At 60.4% G+C, this 21,736-nt stretch overlaps 2 protein-coding genes across 8 annotated transcripts in view; one reads left to right on the forward strand and one right to left on the reverse strand.

The window, feature by feature from the left end:
• Positions 1–484: 484 nt before the first annotated feature.
• LOC137775882 (proline-rich proteoglycan 2-like) lies at positions 485–5,705 on the forward strand. The gene is made up of 3 exons (XM_068561995.1): positions 485–570; positions 676–979; positions 5,334–5,705. The coding sequence occupies exons 1-3, from the start codon at positions 485–487 to the stop codon at positions 5,703–5,705; spliced, it is 762 nt and encodes a 253-aa protein (XP_068418096.1).
• An 825-nt stretch (positions 5,706–6,530) lies between these two features.
• The window catches only part of BRD1 (bromodomain containing 1), a 34,966-nt gene continuing 19,760 nt past the window's right edge, over positions 6,531–21,736 (reverse strand). The window contains exons 7-13 of one of the 7 annotated variants that reach the window (XM_068559975.1): positions 21,494–21,697; positions 16,197–16,301; positions 9,946–10,087; positions 9,422–9,549; positions 8,993–9,102; positions 8,621–8,775; positions 6,531–7,941 (exon numbers count right to left, since the gene is read on the reverse strand). In XM_068559975.1, the coding sequence (XP_068416076.1) occupies positions 7,758–7,941; positions 8,621–8,775; positions 8,993–9,102; positions 9,422–9,549; positions 9,946–10,087; positions 16,197–16,301; positions 21,494–21,697 (1,028 nt within the window). In that variant the 3' untranslated portion in view covers positions 6,531–7,757. Of the gene's footprint in view, positions 7,942–8,620; positions 8,776–8,992; positions 9,103–9,421; positions 9,550–9,945; positions 10,088–16,196; positions 16,692–21,436; positions 21,698–21,736 lie in introns of those variants that run through there. The other 6 variants (XM_068559973.1, XM_068559974.1, XM_068559972.1 and 3 more) reach the window with 6 other exon arrangements.

Consider the following 21,736-nt stretch of genomic DNA (forward strand, 5'->3'; position numbering starts at 1 on the left):
CTCTGAGGGGTTCCCCCACCCATCCCAGCCCCTCCGCCCCCCTTGACCTGGTCCATTTCCTGACCCCTCCCTGCCGTGCACCCAGGAGCGCCCCATCCTGGGCGGTGCTATGAGACACCTCCTCCAGGCAGCCTGCCCAGCATACCTGTGACTCCTCACCCTTGTTCTGGGCACTGCCCAGCTCCTGCCTGGGGGGGGTCAGCAGGCTCTCACCCATCTTTTGTCCGACACAGAGCCTGGCACACAGCAGGTCCCAGGAAACATCTGTGGACCCAGGCAGACCCATGAAGGAAGGCCCTAGGGAATGGACGGGGCTGAGGAGGGGAGGGGTGGCAGCCAGGAAGCTCGAGAAAGAGCCAGAGGTGGAGGCTGAAGGGGGAAGGGAGGCAAAGCAAGGGGGCCAGTGAGGCCGGGCCGGGGGGCTGCCCCAGGGGGCCCTGCTGGGCATGCAGCCCAGGGGTCTGCGAAGGGATATGAGGAGGACATGGCTGGTGGGCAGGAGTGGAGGGGCAGCTGGGTGGTGCCCAGCAGGGCTGCTGACGCCCAGCGGCCCCCGACCGGGGACGTGCAGTGAGGTCTGTCTCTGGGGGAAGGACAGAGGAGGTCTGGTGGCGGGTCTGGGGGAACCATGGTGGGGCCCCTGGCGCCCACAAGCCAGACGCATCTCCCTCCCAGGAGGCCACCGGCTCCCCAGGGGCCCCTCCTCCCAGCACTATCCACAGACACCGTCCATCTTCCCCTGCGGAGCCCTCCTGGCCAGGCGTCCCTGCGGGCGGCAGGTGTGGGGCTCGCAGCCCTGCGGGGAGGCCCCAGTGGGGGAGGACTTGCTCAGGGGGCACCCGGGGCCTGGGGCACAGGCGCGCGTCGGGCTCCCAGCCGGGGTGGGAAGCCGAGCAGCGAACCAGCAGCCGCTCCCCCAGCCCACGGTGCCAAGCCCCTGGGTCCACAGCAGCCCCCCGCCCCGGGGAGCCCAGCTCCGGTGGGCGCACCCACGGCTCAGAGCCCCTTCCTGGCTCCGGCCTGTTTAATACGCACAGAGGCCGCGATTCACCGGGCGAGCCAGCGAAGTTGGAGCACCTGCTACGTATAAATTAAAACAAATCTGCTGCTTCTCTAAGGACACTTGGCTGTAACAGGCACGGCCAGCACATCATATATGGTGATTTATGTGCAGAAAGCTTCACACCGAGCGCAGAATCGTCAACAAACACCAGGAAGACGCCGCTGCCCGGGAGCCACGGGCCAGGCTGCCCCTCACCAGCGGTGCTAAGTGGGCTCAGAGGTCCGTCCCGCAGTCCCCACCCCAGGGCCGCAGCCTCAGCCCTGCCGACAGAGCAGAGCAGAAGCCCAGACGCCAAGCTCAAGTTCACTCACCGACACACACACACGGCCTCGCCACACACACAGTCAACACTGGTGTGCGTATATATTTATGTTTATGTGTGACTATTATTTATTCATCAAACCACCACTTAAAGGCCGGAAATGCAGTCCTCGAGGGAGACAAAGGTTCAGGCAGCTTCTCCTGCTGCGCCGAGCGCGGCTCGGAGGTGCCTCGACTCCTGGCTCGACTCTGGGGGCTGAGCGGTCAGCACGGACCGGACTGTCCACAGACCTTGTCCGTCACCCGACGGAGACCCCACACCCACCGCAGGGACAGGTCACGGAGGCTGGGGGTCACAGAGCCAGCGTGGAGGCGGAGGGGCAGGGGGAGGGGGGCGCCACTTTCCCACTGGGGCTGTTTTATTAATACTGGCAGGAGGGCCTGGGCCTCCCGCCCGCGCCAGCCCCTCCCCCGGCCCAGGGCCCTTCGCACAGGGTCCCCCCACCACCCTGGACGTAGCCACAGACCTCGGACCTCTGTCTCCCTCCACCCTGGGGGGCCTCTTCTGGTCGAGCAGGTGGAGGGAGGTGTGTGGGCCTGGAGCATCTGGGGCTTCAGGTTGGGAGCTGGTACCACAAGAGATGCTTTTCATGTGCAACAGGAGAAGTACTGTAATGAAATAAGGTAACAGAACCCCGTTAAAAGCGACAAGAAGAACACTTTAAGCGCGTAACGGCCCCGTGTCTGTCCACAGCAGCCAGCAGGCAGCCGGGGGCTGGGGCACCGCTTCCTGCTTGGGGCCTGAAGTATCACACTGTGTCCTCGGAACGGGAGCCCAGCCCTCCCAGGTGCCTGGTCGCAGTCACATGGATTTCCCAGGGAGCTGCTCTCTCTGTAGTTTCTCCCCAAATCTGCAGCGAAGAGCCAAGTCCCCCGCCCAAGCTTGACAATCACCACTTGCATCTCGGTGAGCCACAGATGCAGTCTCAGAGCACTGATGAATTTTTAATTTTCAATATCTTTGTGTATATTGCTTTTTAAGACCAAAGAAAATAACTCCACCAGGATACCAAAGCATTTATTTTTAAATACAAGTCTCGTGTGTGAAGTGGCGGAGATAACCATGAAATTGTGCCCACGCTGAGCCCTGTAACTCAGCAGTAATCAAGTGTTTTGACCACACGACCGCCGAGTTTGTTTTTATTGAAATGATGCATTTTTAAAGTGAGCGTCTGGGTTACAAACAGCTGGGATGGGAGAGTAGAGGAGGCAACACGATGTGCCCCGAGGAGTCCCCCCACCCGAGTCAGCCCAGGCCCCTCCGGGCCATCGCAGCGTCCCCCGACCCGAGGCCGATTCCCCGCAGCCCCTGCTGCCGAGCCATCCAGGCGAGCACGTCTGTCCACTCGGCACCCCCGTGCTTTTACGTGGAGACCAGGCGCGGCTGCGCGGCAGGCTTCATGGGACCCCAGGCTGGGCCCCGCCAGCCTCACTTGGAGGGACCCTCTCAGCCACCTGGCTCTGGACACACTCCCGGGGATCAGGGTCTCTGCACTCAGTTCCCACAAGTGCAAGCAAGTCCCCCCTTTGACACAAACGGCGGCATACCCTGCTCATTCTTCCCCGTTTTGCGTTTTACACTTTATTTTGGAGATTTTCCGCATCAGTATATAAAGCCCTTCCTCACTCTTTGCAACGGCTGCTGAGGACTCCATCGTGTAGGTGTGTCTCCGTTGATCTCGGCAATGCCCTGTGGATAGACGGTTAGGTTGTTTCTAACCTTTTGCTTTTACCAAAATGCTGCCACCTGACAGAGTCATTTCACACTGGTGAGAATATATCTGAAGGATGAATGCTCAGAGGTAGAACCACTGGGTCAAAGGGCGTTAGTCTGATGACCGGTGTGGATTCCTCCCCAGGGGGACCAGCTCAACCACTCACCCACCAGCAGCGTCTGAAAAGGCTCATCCCCCTCCCTTGGACATTTCCTGTGGTTTTGTTTCTTTGCCAACCTGACAATTTAAAAATGGCCTCTACGGTGCAGTTTTAATTTGCATTTCTATTACTATGAGTGAAATGAAGCATTTTTTAATATGTTTAGAACCATTTGTATTCACGTTTCTGTGAAATGAGTCCATTGTTTGCCCGTTTTTTTCTATCCTATTGGTGGTCTTTTTAAAACTGATTTGTAGAACTTTTATTTCTTAAGGAAATGAGCCCTTTTTCTGTGGTTTGAGTTGCAAATATTCTTCCAAAGTGGTCTTTTGACCTTGTGAGTGATGGAATTTTTTTGACCATGCCCGCACAAATTTTTTGATTTTACATTGTTAAATATGTTGATACTTTCTTTTATGGTTTCTGGAGGTTGTGTCATATTTTAAAAGATCATCTTCACTCCATGGTAATAAATAATCACTCCACGATTTTTTCTGGAATTTTAATGATTTCATTTTGACCCATTTGATATTTACCTGCTCTAAAGAAAACAACTGTGGCTTTAAAAGGTAATGTTTCTATCACATAAAAAAATCTGCAGGCCTGGTAGTGTCAACAAAAAAATTAATCAGTCGAGGGCTTCCCTGGTGGCGCAGTGGATAAGAATCCGCCTGCCAGTGCAGGGGACGCAGGTTCGATCCCTGGTCGGGGAACTAAGATCCCACATGCCGTGGGGCAACTGAGCCCGCACGCCACAACTACTGAGCTCGCACGCCACAACAAGAGAGCCCGCGTGCCGCAACTGCAGAGCCCACGCAACCTGGAGCCCACGCGCTGCAACTAGAGAGAGAAAACCCGCACGCCACAACTAGAGAGAAGCCCGCGCATCACAGCAAAGAGCCCCGCGCGCCGCAATGAAAAGATCCCGCCTGCCCCAATGAAGATCCTGTGCGCCACAACTAAGACACAATGCAGCCAAAATAAAATTAAATTAAAAATAAATAAATAAATAAATAAAAGAAAAATTAATCGGTCGATCTACGAAAGAAATGCAACATTTTATTTAAGCCAAATTTGAGGATTATAACCCGGGGAAGAGCATCTCAGAAAGCTCTGAGAACTGTTCCGCCCACTAGAAGTCAAGGCACAGTTATATAAGGTTTTTGAGACAGAGGGCTGTACATCAAATGACGTATTATTGACAATTTACACAATCCAGATCTAAGCCTCGTGGGCCCTTAGGAGATCAAGAAGGAAATTTATCTTTAAGGAGTTGTCTTGTTGATGCCGGGAGAATATTGTTCTTTATGGTTGAGCAGGCATTTCTGCCAGTGGGGAAGGTGTGGTCGATGCATCATGCAGATACACAATGCGCAGTAAGGGGGAGAGAGGGGGCCAAAGGGCAGAAAAAATTTTTTGTTTAAATTTTTTTTGTCTTGCCATAAAATATGAATTGTATTTCACAACAGGAAAGCTCTGTGCTTACATCAAAGGCCCAAGCTCCATCAAGCTTGTGACTCTGCCACTTTCCACATGGTCCAAAATGGCTGCTCCAGTTCCAGCCACCACATCGACATTCCAGCCAGCAGGAGGAAACTCCTCCCACATGGAGGACATTTCCTGGAAGTGATGCTCCCAGTTACTTCCCATTGATCTTGTCTCCTGGCCTCACCTCACTGCAAGGGAGCTCCCCTGGGGGTCCCAAGAGGGGCCGGGGTCCGAGCAAGGGTGGCAAGACCTGACCCCACAAGTCTGTGGGGTGCAGGGGTGTGTGGACAGTCTCTCCCTAGCCTGGGGTCAGCCCCTGGTTTGGGGGGAAGGGTTTGGGGGATACCTCTGCCCCCCATCCCCCAAGAAGCCAGACGCACCTGGTCCAGGAGTGGGGAGTCTGTCCTACCCGCAGAGCACACCTGGAAGGGGGACACCGAGAGGACACGTCTGGGGTGGGGGACCCCAGAGAGGGCTTGTTGGGGGGATGCGAGAATCCCTGTCTGCTTCGGGGAAACCCTGAGTGCCGCCCACAGAACTGGGGAGGGGGCCACGCCGAGTGGTTGGACCCTGCCTGGGGGGACAGGGCCGGGAGCCCCAGTCACATGACGAGCACTGTCTACACCGCCTTGGACACGAAACGCCCCAGCGCCGGGCTGTAGTTCTGCCCCTGTGCTGGGAGCTGGACGCCAGGGCCACGCAGGCCTGCCACGTGGGGACTCCAGAGGCTCAGGCCCCACCGCCCAGACCACAAGACCCCAGTGTCCCCCAGAGTCCCCAGCCCTGCGGCCTCAAGTCTGCAGGGCCAGGGCCCCAGGCAGCGGGTCACACGGGATTAACTGCAGGTCTCGAGGAGAGACCGCCGGCCTCCCACGGGCTGGGCTCCGGCCTGAGGCGCCCCAGCGCCCCTGCTGGGTCCTTGCCCCCAGCTGCCCTTACAGACGCCCCTGCGCTGTGAAGCTGCCCTTTCTGCCCACCCGCCCAGAGGCCCTCCAAGAAAGAAGGAAGCCACAGCCAGTAGCGCCAGGGCCCCCGGGGCTGGATCCAAGAGGGCAGTGGGGCCCAGGAGGTCCCGCTAAGGACACGGGGCGCCCTCAGCCCTGCCCGCCAGGCCCCTGCTCAGGGTTGGGGCCACGGCACAGCCACGCCCTGGGTGGGGTTTGGCGGCCAGTGCTGGGCCGAGTGAGCTTCCGAGACGGGGGGCTCCTTGGGGCTGCCCCGGCCTGGCAGGGGCCCCAGGTATGGGTGAAGAGCTCCCGAGACGCTGACTTCGGTGCTGACACCACAAAGCCCCGGGCAAACGGGGACAGGCTGGACACCCGCCCAGTGGGCCCAAGCAGCGGCAAGGGCCAGCTCCAGCGGGGCGGGCAGAGTTGAGCGCACAGGAGGCCCCACCACGAGCCCGGACACGTCCTGGCAGCCAGGGTGGCGGGGCTCCGTGGAAACCACAGCAGCAGGACTCGGCGCCAGCGGACGCTGCCAGCAGAGCTCAGGCCACAGCAGCCCCTCGCGACCTTCGGCGTGACCGTGACCGTGGGGCAGTGGGGGCAGAGGAGGCCCCGGGTGCAGCTCCAGGCTCTGGGGCAGGAGCTCCGGCGTGAAGACCCCGTCCCTCCGTCCCTCCCGTCCCTTCTCCGACCACAGCCGGAGGCCTCGCCCGCGGTGACATGGCCCCAACAGGCCTTCCTCGAGGACCCCAGAACCACAGCAGAGCGAAAGCGTCCGTCAGACACGGGACAAAACTATCAAAGGAAGATGTTTTATTTTCAAGTTTCTATGGAGATGTTACAAACGATGCAGACTGAAAAGAAAAAAACATTTAAAAATTTTAAACTACCATTTTAAAATAAAAATATGATTAGGTAAAATAATAAATAATGACATCCCGTGACACTTTTTGAGATGAAGGTGTGTCGCGTGCCTCGGCTGCAGGGACCCTCGCCCCAGCCCCGGCCCGGCCGCCAGGCTGCACGCCCACCCGGCATTCTAATGATGTAGGAATGAAAGGGACACACCATCCAAATCTTGACTTTATTTTTTAATATAAAAAATGCAATTTTGGAAACCCACCCTACCTTTTCCCCTAACATAATGCTTTACCTCTTAAAAATAAAAATAAAGTACTAATTCTATATACATCACGTGTACCATACAAAAATGTATCCAAAGTTTCTATTGCTACCAAAGTGTTCTAAATTAAACAAGTTACAGAAAGCCCCTCATTGTAAACAAAAGATTACAAGTTACAAAATCAAAGAACACACAGCCAGAGTCATTTATACAACCAACACATCCTGCTCCCGAAGCAAGTTGAATTTTTATGTGCCTGTATAAAAATGCGTATCAATATACTTCTGCAAATTTATCTTTCATTATAAAGCAAATGAATACACTTTCTACAATAAATAATCCGCTGGGAGGCACACCCGTGGGAGGCTGGAGCGGACAGGCGGAGGCTGGCGAGTGGTCGAGGCTGGCGAGGCCCAGGGGAGGCGCCTGCCCCAGCCCTCACGGGGGCGGCGGAGTGTTTTTGGTGATTTGCAAGTGATGCACGCGGCATAAATTTATTCTCCACCTCTTTCCACAAAGTACCATTCAAAATAATGTCATTTTCTTTCTTAAAATACACATTTGTCATTGTAAATTTACATCCCATCTATTAAATAAGTGGTACTCTGTGTAAAGAGTATGATTTACAAAATTATTAAACATTCAAAAGTCTTTAAAAAAAAAAAAAAACAAGAAAAAAACCAGCTACAGATCAAAGAAAGTGACGCCGGCAGCGCCCTCTGGAGTGACCTGTGAGGGGCACAGAGCTGCACTCCGGGGACGCGCCCACGCCATTCACAGAGCGCCCAGACGGGGATGATTTCATAGAAAACTGGGAAATAAAACCTCCCCCTCCCTGGGAGAAAGAATTAAACTACACCTAAAAATCAGAATAAGTTAAGTGGTGAACAATATACAGTATGTACAGCGTATCAACACTATGGACAAGGCCACGGCCGCGTCAGTCTATGTCACTGAGGTCGCTGGCCGGCTCCCCGTGCACGCGGCTCAGGTGGTTCATGGCGCGGTCGAAGGCGATCCTCACCGCCTTCCGGATGCTGGAGTTCCTCCCCTCCATCATCTTCAACTTGTCTATCGTCTCGTCAATGCCGAGGGGAACCATCTTGGACTTCGGGAGCCACTGCCTTTGAAGGAAGAGAATGGACCGTGAGGCCGCGCAAGTGTCAACCTGCCCCTCGGCCACCGCGCACACACCCAGCCCCCACACCGTCGGGCACTTCAGGCCAAGCGGCATCTCGGAAAGCGCCCCTGAGCGCGGAATCGGTGGTCACCTCCTCTCCTCGGCGTCACTTCCCGGGGTGCCGCTGCAGCCCTCCGCCGTCCACGCCACGCCTGGGTGGCCACCAAGGGGCACACACACGCGACAACGGGCACACACACACACAGACATACGCTTGACACATGCACTCACACGGCAAGGGGTGGAGGGCAGGGCCATGGGTCCGGAAGACCCATTGCGCCGCAGGGAACCCAGCAGGGGGGCGGCCCGGGTCAGCAGGAGGGAGAGAAAGCTGGGGGCAGGGATCAGCAAGACACACAAACCCAATGCAGCCGCACGGGACACTGCGGCCGGCTCCCCACCGAGCAGCCTCGGGCACAGAAAGGGCCACAGTGCAGAGGGCAGAGGAGCCTGGCGCCAGAAGGGCGGCGGGGCAGCTCCCGCGTGCACTCAGGTCAGGGTCTGGACCGCGGCACGTCAAGGGCCGAGGCAGGGGCATCCCCTGGCAGAGCGCAGGGGTCTGGGAGCCCGTGTGAGGCCCATCGGGACCACACGGACCCACACAGGACCCGGCGGGCACTCACCAGCTTCTCTTGTTGTCGAAGAACAGGACAAGGAAGAGCTTTTCGTCCGCCTTGGTCTGCATGTGCTCGCCGATCTTCAGCACGTCCAGCGGCGGGGCTGGGATGGTGACCCCGTTGTGGTGGCCAGGCACACGCGGCATCTTAGGGTCGATGATCTGCCGAGAGAGGACACGGGGTCACGGTGGAGCCCTCGCACCCCGTGCCCTGGAGCAGGCCAGGGCCTGGCGAGAGGGGGGTCTGAAGGAACTCCACCCACACCCCGACACCCCCCGTGTGTGTCTCTCGGCAGGTGGTCACAGGACGCCTGTCCCAAGGGCCCGGGGACACGGCCACGCGGCTCGGCGCCCCTGCCCCACTGGCTCCGCGGCTCACCAGGGCCGGGTACGAGGGGTAGCCGCTGCACTTGGCCCACACGACCTTCAGGGGCTCAAGGACGGAGGCCGCAGCGTCAGTTGAAATCCACATGCTGTTCTGACCAACTTCTGAGGAGAAGAGGGAGGGAGAGAAGAGAGTCAGAAGGGCAGGGCCCCCGGGACCCAACACGCTGCACAGCTGAGGCCGCCCCAGGGCGGCAAGACGGGCCTGGGGGTGCGCCCGGCCCGGCCTGAGGGCACGAGAGCCCGGGGAAGGCAGAGGGCCGGCTCAGCGCCCGCCGTGGTGCTGAGGGCCTCCGCACCCGCCCTCAAGCCGCGACACCGCGTCGCCCTGCACCCCACCCCTCCCCCAGCTCCAAGGCCTCCGGCCCCCGGGTCCCCAGCATCTCCCGCTCCGCGCACGAGGCGGCGGCGGGCATGGACGCACCGGCCGCGATCCGGGCTGCCTTGGCGTAGTTCCCGTTCTCGATGCAGGAGATCAGCGCGCTGCGGTCCTCCAGCGTGTGCCTGCGGACCAGGGCGGGCTTGCCCCGGCCGCACGGGGGCGCGCTAAAGCTTCAGGAGGGAAAGAGGGGCCCATCAGAGCCCGGCCGCGGGCCCTGCACGAGGGGAGGCGGAGAGGGGTCAGGAGGGAAGGGAGACGGCAGGGCCGGGCTGGCCACCTTGTCTTTTGGGGCCACACCGCGTGGGATCTTAGTTCCCTGAGCAGGGATCAATCCCGGGCCCGGCAGTGAGAGTCCTAACCACTGGACCACCAGGGAATTCCCAGCCACCATCTTGGTAAAGGCAAGACTCAGCAGGAAAAACCAAGTGTAGACGTGACTCGTGCATTCGCCACTCGAGTTAGACTTGTATGGGGTTTGCCTTCCCACTTCCGGGGAAGTTCTACAAAGCAGGTGACTGTGGAGCCCCCCGCGGGCGGGCGGGCGGACGGCTCGGGGCGGGGCCCACCTGGCGTCGCAGAGCGGGCTGCTGCTGGAGGAGGCGCTGGACTCGGAGGCGCAGCGGCGGCGGGGCGCGGCCGTCCTCCCCGGAGCGCCGCCCGGCCGCTCCTCCTGCTCGCTGCGCGCGGCCCCGAAGCCGTTGGCGAGACCTGCAACACAGGCGCGCACGCGGCCCTGAGCTCGGCTCGCGGGGCCGGCGCCCGCGCCACCGCCCTCTAGCCCGGGGACGCCACCAGACAAACGTGCCCTGCCCGCCCCGGCACCCAGCACGCTCAGAACACGGGACGGGGCACGGGGGGCGCCGGACGGAGATGACAAACCACGGCCAAGTCAGCGCACACTGGTCTCCAGAAGGCGCTCTTAAAAAACAGGCCCCACAAAGGCAAGGAGGGCCTCCCGCGACTCCTTCCTGGACGGTCCACGCCCGCCGACAGAGGCCCCAAGTCTGGGCGGGGGCCCGGGGGGGTGGGGGGAGGGAGGGGAGCCACGGGCTTCTGGGGGATCAGCACGTCCATGTCCAAGGAAAACCTTCTTTCAAAACAAAGCACTAGCAGGAACCCCAAAAAACGCTCGCGACCCCCTGAAACCCAAGATGAGCGTCTCGTTCACGTGGCCGCCCTGTGTCCAGACGCCACGGAGCCCCTCAGCACCAAGGCACACGGGTGAGGACGCGCCACCAGGGGGCCAGAACTCACGGGGGTCCGAACACCCAAGCAGCCCAACAAACCAACGGCTTCACCTTAGCACCTGAGAAGAGTTTTAATCGAGGCAAATCACAAAAGCCAAACCACACATCCCGCCCCCGAAAAGCCTGACGCCAGCAGGAAGCAGGACGGACACCCCAGGTCAGAAGGTGCCGCGAGCCGCAGCCTGTGTCCGGCGCCGCCAGGCCCGGCCCGGCCTGGCCCGGCCCCTCGGGGTGCGACAGCCGCAGGGGAAGGCGTGTTTTTTCCCCAGAAAAGAATCCCATTCCTCGTGCTTCAAAATTTTTTAAAATCCATTTCTTCAAAACATTTTTTTTTGAAGTAGTTAGCCAGATTACAGGGTTTTCTCTTCTGCTTCACGTTACTTTCCTGTAAACAAAGAGAGGCGAGTACACCTAGACAGACGGCCGCTGCTGAGCACAAATGCAGAACAGAGCACGCTCTGCTGCTCCTGAAGAGAACGAAGCCCCCAGCTCTCCTGACGTGAGCCACTCAGACGTCCTGCTCCGGCTCCGCCAGACTCTACGCCACCGGCTACAGGAAAGCTTAGCGTTTTCCGTTTCAGACCTAATTCGTATTTATAAGTAGTACCTGCAGACAGTGGCGGGTGCTGCACTCATTTTCGGAACTTGGACCAAACCACCTCAGGAAGGCAGGCCCATGAAACGGAGCAGCTGGGCCAAGGCTGCGGGGCAGAACCACGGCCGCTTCTCGTGGTCCCAGCCCGTGGGGCCCAGGTCCGCCAGGAGGGGCCGTGCTCACGCAGGCGCACGCCCAGCACCAGCGGGGCTACAAGACCCCACCTGTACCCCCCGGGGAGGCCCCAGGACAGCACCCGACACTGGGCCAGGTCCAGAGGCACCATGCGGCGGCAGCCCAGGGGTCAAGGACACGCAGCCACCAAGCTGCTCCAAGCACAGCCAGCGGGGACGGCCTCCCCCTGAGCCCAACCTCCCGCCGGCAAAGCGGGCTGCCCGTCCACCTCTCCTGGCAGAGCAGGAAGAGGGGCCCTAGAAGGTGACGGGGAGCCTGCCTCACTGCCTGTGCCAGGTGCCCGGCGCCTGGGAAGAGCTGGGGCGAGCGGTGCACGGGGCCTGCCATCCGCGACCCCCCATCCCAAGGCAGGAGGCGGCACCCAGGAAAGGCAGGGCGCCCGTCACAGGACGCGCGTGGTGAAGGTCAGACGAAGGACGGGCCTCCTGACTGCGGAGAAAGGAGAGGGGAGACCGGCCCCAGCTCCAGGGCACCGAGCAAGGCTGCACTCATGTCGTCCCCAGGGAGACGGCACAGACATCACCCACATGGCATGCATGGTGACAAGTGACACCAGGGGGAGAAAATCCAGAAGTGAGGAGTCCTCAACTGGGAAACAAGAGGACATGCACGTCTCCCTAAGGACTCAGAAGACACACGCCCCCAGGGTGACCAGCTAGGCACATATGGTTTTCCCCGTGTCACCCACTGAGCGGCAAACAAGCCCAAGGGCATGAGACCGCGTGGCCAGAGCAGGGCCAGGCTCCGCAAGCCACCCCACGCCACCCAGAGACCTGCAGGGACCTGAAATGACACTCAGTAGGGCAGGGTCACAGGCCTGCACAGAGGCGGGCCCAGAGCCACAGGCAGACACAGGTGCCCCCGCAGTGCCTCCAAGAGCCAGGTTAGTGCCCGGTGAAAAGTGCCTTCAGGGACAGGCCAACGCCCCCCAGACATGAGCTGCACCCCCAGAGCCCCTGGGAATCAGGGCTGACGCCTCAGGCGATAGAGGAGGCACCCCGGAGTCTAAACTCCCTTCTCTGCCCCAAAGGAGGACACGCCGAGCAGGGAGTCCCGGCCCAGCCGCAGCTCAAGGCCGTCCAGGCGCCCCCGGGCCTTCCAAAACGCGGGTCGGCGTGGCTGCTGCGACCTACATCCTGAACGCCTCGCACCCACCGGGTGGCAAGAAGCCTCCAGGTGCTCCCACAGGGGTGCCGGGCACCCGAGGTCCACCCCGCCACGCCCTCGCCGGGCCGTGAAGACCTCCTGGACGGCAGCCCAGCAAGAGGCACAGCGACAGGAGCGGCTGCGCTCCCCGCCAGCCACACGGTGTGGACGCAAGGGCTCCCCTCACACGACACAGGGTCAGGGCCAGCGGGCACAGGGACTGCAGCCGGCCTCTCGGAGCAGGGGGCATGCCTGTTACTCTGGTTACAAGTTTTTATTTTTACTGTTGGCAACAGAATTGCATTTTTTATGCGTTTTTCCACCTTTCAATAAAAACACAGAAGCACATCAAGTAAGATCCCAACACCCTGCTTTTGCCCAGACCGGCTCCAAGAAGACGCAGAAGCGTGGAAGGCTCTCCAGGACACCCAGCACGGGACGCCCCCAGGCCCGCAGCCAAGACGTCCGCTCGTGGCGACCAGAGACAGAACTAACTGTGCCTCCCTGAGGGCCCCGGGGACGAGTGGGAGGAGGAGCCAGAGGAGAGACAAGCGAAGGGAGGGCGGGCCCGGCGGGAGCCGGAGGCGCTAACGGCAGGCAGCGAGGGGAGACGGGGCTGACGCCACGTGGTCCGGCACCGTGTGCGGCCTGCACAGTCCTTCCCGAGCCCAGCACCCAACCCAGAACCCCTGGTCATCTCAGACCGGTCCTGTGCCGGCCGAGGGGGGGCTCAGAAGCTCTGTCCACGTGAGCCACCTGCAGACGCAGCAGCCTCTCCAGGCACCTCGGCCCGAGGCTTCCTTCCGCATCGCCACCCTACCCACGGGGAGGCCGAGCAACGTCCCAGCCAGCTGGAGGACGGGCGCCAGACCTGGCACCTGCGGGCGTCTGGCTGACTGACAGAGGGGCGGGAGGGGTGGGGCGCAGCTCCTCCGAGGGCTGGTGTTTGTGTTTCTGTTTGGAGGGCGGCTGAACGGACGCATCCAACATCATCCCCAAGAACTGGGTGAAATGCAAGGGTGCAGGGATCCTTCTGCGTTCCAACTGACCGCGTAGCAGAACTCCAGTCCAAGGTGAGTGAAAGAAAATAATTAGGATCCAAAGAGTGAACTACCCAGCATGTTAGTAGTTAAAATGAGAACCTGGAACACAGCGAAAATTTAGTCGGACTGCAGGCCCCGCAGAGCAGCCTCCTGCCTGAGCAGCCTGCAGACACGGCGAGAGGCGCAAGCGCACACAGCCCACCACGCACACGACCGGAGCCACGCGCAGGCATCGCAAGCGAGGAGACGGGCAACGCGGTGCCCTGGCCTGGGGCCCACGAGCCAGCGGTCACAGAAGGAAGCCGGGAGACACGCAGGCCCTGGCGGCACGGCTCCAGGAGCAGCCAGCGTGCCGCCGCCGCCCGCGGGTGCTTCCGGGGAGAGGCCTGAGTGCCCGGAAGGAACAAGGCGGGGCTCACCCTAACCTGGAGGCCTTGCAGCACACTGCGGACACCCGCGGGCTCCCTACGAGGCAGAGCACGCAGACGGACCCTTGGAAAACAGAAGGTTCGGAATACCCCAAGTCCCGAGACTGCAAAGACTGCCGCTCGGGGCAAGAGACCTGGCCGCGGAGCCCACGAGATGCCCGGGCGACGGGCCAGCCGAGGGCCGAGCAGACCCTGCGGACTCACCGCACACCACTGAAAGCACCGCCACCCTGGAATGGGAAGCAAAGGGCTCCGCCTGAGCCAGGCCACAGGGGCCGACACCTCGGACGCGTCCCGGCCCTCATACAAGGCCTGCGGGAAACTCCTCCCGGCCTCGACCATCACCACTGAGTACCTGCAAAATCCTCGGCTCAGACGCGGAAACCGGAAGGAGGGGACGTGATTTTCTACAAGGGACCTTCGGTGAGGGAGTCCAAGAGGCCCCCGAAAGCCCGACGGTTGAAGGCCCACGGAGGGGCAACGGTTCCAGAAGAACAGCCGGGCGGCAAGGGCCACGTCGGGGCCTGGCAGCCCACCCCCCGGACACCAGCTTCGCCGGGGGCCCTTGACCGCAGTGCCCTGCGCAAGCTGCACCAGAACACGACGCCCTGACTCGCCTCCCGGTGCAGATGCCGGGACCCTCCAGTGTGCTTGAAAACCAAGCCCAGAGTCTTGCGCTAAACTCGGCCGAGAAAGGCCCCAGGGTAGTTAAGGAGCCCCGAGCACTGGCACAGGCTCCGTCTGTATCTGAATCCTGGACACACTCAAGCAGCTGGCAGTGCTCAGAAATGAAGTTTTAACAAATTATCAAAAAACACCAACTTGGGGCTTCCCTGGTGGCGCAGTGGTTGAGAGTCTGCCTGCCAATGCAGGGGACACGGGTTCGAGCCCTGGTCCGGGAAGATCCCACATGCCGCGGAGCAACTAGGCCCGTGAGCCACAACTACTGAGCCCGCGCGTCTGGAGCCTGTGCTCCGCAACAAGAGAGGCCGCGACAGTGAGAGGCCCGCGCACCGCGATGAAGAGTGGCCCCCGCTCGCCGCAACTAGAGAAAGCCCTCGCACAGAAACGAAGACCCAACACAGCCAAAAATAAATAAATTTAAAAAAAAAACAAACACCAACTTGATATTGATCCATCAACTAAAAGCGCAAAAGTGTAACGTTTCAATAAAACTAATTGTATGTGCAAAAGTGTACTGTGGAAGAACAGTCTGTCTGTCGAGGTGCAGGCGACACACCTCCCCCTAAGCCGGGCTGGAGCCGTCCCCTCCAGGGTGGACGCCCGGGACCGAGCCACCCCAGCCGGCCCCACGAACCCGTGGCTCAAACTCAGTCAAGCGCCGAAGGAGGAGACGCACTTCTCTGTCTGGATGTGGCAGACGGACCAGCAGCAGACACAAGCCGGCTCTGGTCCACGTCCAGGACCAAAGGAAGCTCAGACCGCCCCCAGGAGACAGCCCCGCGGGCCCGCCGCCGTGGAGGGGCGCGGACGACAAACGGCTAGGTTACCAGCACAGAAACCCCTTGCCTCCCAGCGGGAAGGCTGGAAACAGGCTTTGAAGGAGCAGAAAGTTGCCTCCTGCAAACACAGCTAGAGGGAAATTCCTGACTCTAACGTGGACGTAGCACGTGGACGTCTGGGTGAGTTAATTAGACAAACTTAAGCCATAAAAGCTTAGTAGTAAATGAGAAACACTTTCAAGTGTTATCTGACCAGGAGATAGCCCATCGTGCGTGTCCCAACCAAGCCACACAGGACGGCGAGAAAATGTCAAAGTACGCTTTAAGCAAGTGGGTGACGCGCCGCGTTTAGCCCAGACCCTGTGGGCCTCAGAAGGGAGGCCCGCAGGATGCCCGCCGCCACCCGCGGCACCTGGACCCGCCCACACGCACAGCACGGCGAGGCACCAGCCACGCTCGGAAGCCCGCCTGGGTCCAGACTCTCCAAGGGCAGGGACGAGCAGGGCCCCCGCCCCCCCCCCAAGGTGGCGCCACCTCAGACCTATGATTCAGGGCTTTTCAAGGAAAAACACCATCTGTCTTCTTACGCGGACAACAAAGTGCAAAACACCGAAGCTGCTGGCACACCCCCCGCCGCCCCCACCCCCCCACCCCCACCCCCCGCCCTGAGACAGAACACGGCGGCCGGCGCGGCATTTACCTGTGTCCAGGCGCTTTCCCGGGGACCCCTCCTCCACCTCGGAGTCGCCGCAGGTGCTTCGCGACCTTTTTCTTGGCTGCAGAAGAGTCTCCAACCTCGGAAGGACTACAGACAAAAAGGTTTTGGTCCCTAGCTGAGGAGAAGTTGGCTGGGTTTCAGTGTTCTTGGCAGACTTTGGGGGGCTTACACTTTTCGATTTGCAGAAGAGAACAGAAGTGCGTCTGTTTACATCGCTTGATGGCTCCGCCACCGCGGAGGCCGCCGCCGGCGCATCGCCACTACTGGCGAGGGTGGGCTCTGGAGGGTGTCCGATTACCAGTGCGCTCTGAGTGCAAGTGCTATGTGATTCATTACCAAATGTGACTCTTTTGAATAGTTTACTCTGCTCTGGGTTGAGTTCTACTGGTTTGAGGGTTGGTGGTTCTGAATTAGTCTCCGAGTTTGAAGGAAGAGGTAATGCATCTGATGGTTCAAGTTTAGGGGGAGATTTATCTCCTGAAAAAATTATAAATAAAGTGATTTTTGAAAACTGATAATTATAAAGTCTATTATAAAACTTACTATAAATGTGAAGTCCACCAAAATACTAATTCAATTAAGGAAACACAGCATCACACATAACTGTCTGCAAGCAGCCGCGGGTTACCCTGTGTGCGCTTCCCTAACACCGAGGCCGTGGCGCCTGGCGCCCAGGTGTCCAGAGTTACCCTCTGAAGACAACCGTGAGGACCACCGCACATGCGCCAGCATCAAGACATCATTCGAGTTCATGACAGTTTCTGCAATCAACATTCACTTACCTTGAGGAAGAAAAATATTTCACGTAACTAAGGGGTTCTAAGCGGGCATTCCCACAGTCCTGACCTGGTCCACAAGGTTAGCAGACAGAAGGAAACAGCACGTAAATCTGATTTCTGACCAGGGCATTCTAAGTCGATGTCAAAAACAGGGAGTGGTGAGTGGCTGAGAACATCCAGGAGAGCAGGAAAACTTCCCACTCGGTCCTCAGATACACTAACTTCTGTGCCACCTCCAGAAACGTTACAACCTAAGTTCTTTCTTCTAAGTCTGACTTTAAATACCAAAACACAATCTTCGGACAAAGACTATTTTAACCTCTTAAGAAAGGCTTTTAAAAATTACTAAGGTAGAAACAAGAAGCCTGAGAGCCAGCGTGTTAGCCCCAGGCCCCGGGAGGCTGGAGAAGCCTCTCCAGGGAGGACGGGGCTGGCCGGGGCGGGCACACCCTCTGGGATAAGCCACCGAGGTCTCTCTCTAGGCACGGCTGATACTGGCTTCAGGATGTATGACATAAAACAAGAAGGACACTAAGTAGTACATATCATCACCAAGTACAGTTTCTATTTTATGAAACCTGCAAATCTCCCCAAAACCGTCTGGAATACATAAGGTTAATATTTTAAATCCGAAGTCATTTTGACATTGAAAAGCTACACAACTTCTAAGGTTCGTTTATGTCTCCGAGCAAATGTTTCGAGAATTCTGCCAACTTATGGTGAGGAGAGCCAGCCAGGCTCGGAGCCCAGGAGGGTGGCACCGAACTGCAGGAGCGCTCTGCCCAGGCAGCTGTGGTCAGGCTCTGCCCCAGAGGGGCCTTCGCTTTCAAACGCCACTCAAAGCCTGTTAAGGCATGTGTGACAGCGACTCAGAAAGTGAGCGGAGAGCCTCTCCTGGACCAAAAGCTGTTAGAAACGTCAGTTTCAGAAGGAGACACTGACTCATCTCGTGCGTGTGCGCAAACACCAGGGTGCGAGTCCCACTGACGGCGCTCGGCTGGTGAGGCAGCTCCCCCGCCCTCTGTTCGTCACCACGTGGGAACACTGACCAGGCGGGAACTCGGGAAGTGCAGAGGGACTGGCCGGGAGGCTTCCTGTCCCTCACTAGGAACGCCAAGGGCATCTTCCCAGGGGTGGGGCCCTCCTCCCTCCCTTCCCAGCAGGGGCCTCCTCTTCCCCCACCACCCCCCGCCCCCAGACCCACAGGGGCTCTCGTGCTGACCTGACACCAAGGTGTCAGCATCCGCCGCAGCCTCGGCAAGCGCTGCCCCCCGCCAGGCCCCCCCACTCAGCACGCAGGCTAGGCGACCTCAGGCCCCACCCCCAGGCTTGGCTGCTCCCGCTGCGGCAGCCGCCGCCCCGCCCCCCCCAGGCGCCCACAGCCCTGGCCGCGCCCACGAGGCCCCGGACCACGTGGTCCACGGCGGACCGCGCCCACACCCAGCCCGTGCCAGCCGCGGGGGAGGGGGGGCTCATCAGAGGGGCCACCCGACCCTCCTCCTCCACGAAGGCTACGCTGTGGCACAGGGTCCTGCCATCTGCCGGGGCGGCTCACAGAGGCATGTCCCCAGCCTCTGGGGGCCGCGCAGTTGCAAAGTGGGTGTCAAGGACAGAAGCTGCTCAGGTGACCTGGTGCAAACCACCCCCACCACCAGCTACGGGCCCCTCGCAGGCCACCGGCCCCAAGCCTCAGTGTCCTCGTCCGTCAGATTAGAACACACAGCACGGCAACCACGGACCCCGCCGCACTCGCCGCGCACAGAGCAGGTGCCAAGCGGGGCCCTGGGGGGGGCGGGGGGGAGGTGCACACGGAGCCGACACGAGACCGCAAGTCCCTGTACAGTCACTGGCTGCGAACAATCACACGCCACTGAAATGCTCGTGAAAACCGCTCGATTAACTTCTAGAACAAACGCTCTTCGTCCGTGGCATAAACGAATGCAGAGCACCTGAAATAATCCTGTTCTCACAGGAGCTCACCACGCACAGAACCGCCCGGCGGCTCCACTCGGGGTGCCCCACCTGCCCCACTGCTCCGGGGAGTCTGAGGGGCAGCTTCTCCGCCTCCGCCGTCCACACCCCTGGCGCCAACCCGCCCAAGAGACGCTTCCAAACCGAAGCCACAAACGGCCTGGGACCCAGCGAGGCACCTGTCTGGACACCGTGCCACCGACCCTCCCGAGTCAGGGGCCCCCGTCCTCACTCGAGCGTGACCGCGCCATCCAGCCTCAGCTGCGCTGACCCTGGCAGCCCCTCTGGAGCCTCCAGGGAAGGAGACGGGCGCAGTCTTGAAACAGCGGAGACAGGGCTCGAACCCGAGCCTGGACCAAAACCCCGACAGCTAGAGGCAGATGCCCCTTGGCGACTCAGGCCCACGGCCTCGGCCACGCCGTCCTCACTGCCCTGCCCCCCGCTGCTCGACGGAAACCTCGCCGTGTGTAAAACTGACGACCCAGGCACGAGGCTCCCCGGCTGAAGGCCCCAGACCAGCACCGCACAGACGGCGGGCAGAGTCCGCGGGCGCCCGCCCCAAGCTGCGCGGAGCCCCACGCCCGCCGCCCCTGGCACCTGACGCCGGCGTCTCCTCCCTGCTCGAGTTTCCAACGGAAACCCCGTGAACGTCAAATCACAACTAAGACCGCGTTTGATGTTGAGAAATCACTACTCTTTCAAGCGTGATGGATTGATATTGTGGTCCTGAGTCTTTCAGAAGATTCTTGAGTTTTGCCCCAGGACCGTGATCCCAAGTACGCGTTTCTACACTCGTTCACAAATGGCTGCTTCCGCCGCCTCCACCAACCTCTGTGTCATCCACACGACCCCAGCCCCACTGTCTGCAGGCCACGCCGCCGCTTCACGGGGGGCGCCCCCCACCTTCCCTGACAAGCCCGGCTGTTTCTCCTCTCCACCCACACCTCTCCTTCCACGTGTCACTCTTAACCAGCACGGCTCCAGGCCTCCCTGCTCACGTCTGCCGCGCCTGCACCTGCTTCCTCCAATGTGGGCCAGCCCCACAGAACAGCGAGAGGGCCCGCCAGGGACGCCCGCCCAGTGGGAGAGCTCAGAAGCTGATGGCAGACCGACCCGTCGACACGTTCTCCCCCCAACCCACTCTTTTGCACAAGAAGAGAAACACATGCCCTCAGCCGGAGGGGCAGCTCGGGCAGCAGGAAGGAGCCGGCTGAGAGGCAAGCAGGCGCCCACGCCAGAACCCACGCTCCAGGCCCACCCTGCACCCCGAGGACCCTTGAAGGCACAGAAGGGGGCACAGCCTGGGAACCCAGGTAGGCCCGGCTGTCGAAGGTCCCCTTGAGCAAGAGCTCCTCAGAACCAGACCCCCAACAGGCAGGGCCGGCGCAGGTGGCAGCAGGGAGGCTCCCCCAGACTCTACGGACTGAACGTAACTCCCGTCACCCAGGAGCAGCCGCAGAGGCTGCAGCTGACAGCGCAGCCATGCACACAGAGCGGCCAGCGTGAGAAAAAGGCTGCAGAGCGACTCAGGGTCGCTCCCTGAGGGAAGAGAAAGCTCAGGGCTCCAGGTCCTTCCTGCCCCACCACTGCCTCAGGCAACTGGATAAGAAAGGAGGGGGACACGCAGGACTCTGCTCGGCCAGAGGGACGCCCAGCGCCAGCCCACCGCCCACTCACGGGCGCCCATGCAGAAGCACATGCGGTCACCGCCAGGACGTGGCAGATCCGCAAGGCTGGCACCCGTCCACAGCACACCACAGTTCTTTTAAAAAGATAAGCTGTAAAACAACTTGGCGTCTGGTTTTATTAACGTTTTTGCTATTCTTATCTGGACGCGGTGGGGAAAAAAATCAGAAAGACCGTAAAACAGCTGCCAACTGCTGTGTTGGCAGGGAGTCTGACTCCACGGCCTGTGTCGCCGCCTGAAACGTGCTGACCCTCAGCTGAGGCAAGGAGGGCAGGAGGGGAGGGCCCTCGGCCCGCCCTAGAGCTCCAGCCCCTGGAGGGCACCTCCCAGAGCCAGGGCTGAACTGGCGTCCACGGCCCATCCTGCCGGGGAGGGGCTCCTCTGGGAGCGTGTCCGGCCCAGGCCTGTGCCCCACACGCTTGGCCCACGACGGAGCACGGGAGGGCCCTTCGCACCCCCCAGGCCCTCCGCCCTCCCAGGAGCGTGTCGGTGAGAGGGCTGAGCGCAGCCGCGCGGGTCACCAGGCACCCGGTGAAACGACTCTGCTCCGCTTTCCTGACCCGACACACAGTCGTGCCCCCCGTCGCTCTCCAACCACCCTGGCAAGGCTGTGGACGACCTACACGGTGCTCTTGAAATAGTTTTCCAGAACCAAGTTGAGAAAAAATTCTCATGCCACGCCTAGACTTTGTTAGTGCCCAAACGCGGCGCGGACGGCACGGACGGCCTGGCGTTTGCCCGGAGGTTTCCGAGCGCTCCTGGCCCGCGCCCCCGAGCGTGCTTACCTTCCTCCCCGGTCTCCTGCCCCAGCTGAGCACCGTCCTCTTCAAAGCCTGCAGTACCTGACTCGGCGGCCGGGGGCTGGCTGTGCTGCTGGCTCAGCTTGTTGCGAAGGACGGCGATCTCCTTCTTCAGCAGCTTGGCTCGCTTGCTCCGCGACCCACTGGACTTCATGGCGCACGTGAGGTCCAGCATGTCCAGCAGCTCCCTCAGCTGCTCCTCCAGGACCAGGTGGGCCCTGTTGGCCGGGTTCAGCAACCTGTCCACTGGAAGCAGAGGCACGGCCATCAGAAGCCTCAGACCAC

The sequence above is a fragment of the Eschrichtius robustus genome, chromosome 13, assembly GCF_028021215.1.
Source record: "Eschrichtius robustus isolate mEscRob2 chromosome 13, mEscRob2.pri, whole genome shotgun sequence".
In the NCBI taxonomy this organism is placed as follows: domain Eukaryota; kingdom Metazoa; phylum Chordata; class Mammalia; order Artiodactyla; family Eschrichtiidae; genus Eschrichtius; species Eschrichtius robustus.

What these genes read in the sequence shown, in the direction of transcription:
- LOC137775882 (XM_068561995.1), top strand. Translation starts at nt 485, where the DNA reads ATGGCTGGTGGGCAGGAGTGGAGGGGCAGCTGGGTGGTGCCCAGCAGG. An exon ending in CCCCCGACCGGGGACGTGCA is followed by an intron (nt 571 to 675) that starts GTGAGGTCTGTC and finishes TCTCCCTCCCAG; the next exon opens with GAGGCCACCGGCTCCCCAGG. An exon ending in CCCCGGGGAGCCCAGCTCCG is followed by an intron (nt 980 to 5,333) that starts GTGGGCGCACCC and finishes CTGGGGGGACAG; the next exon opens with GGCCGGGAGCCCCAGTCACA.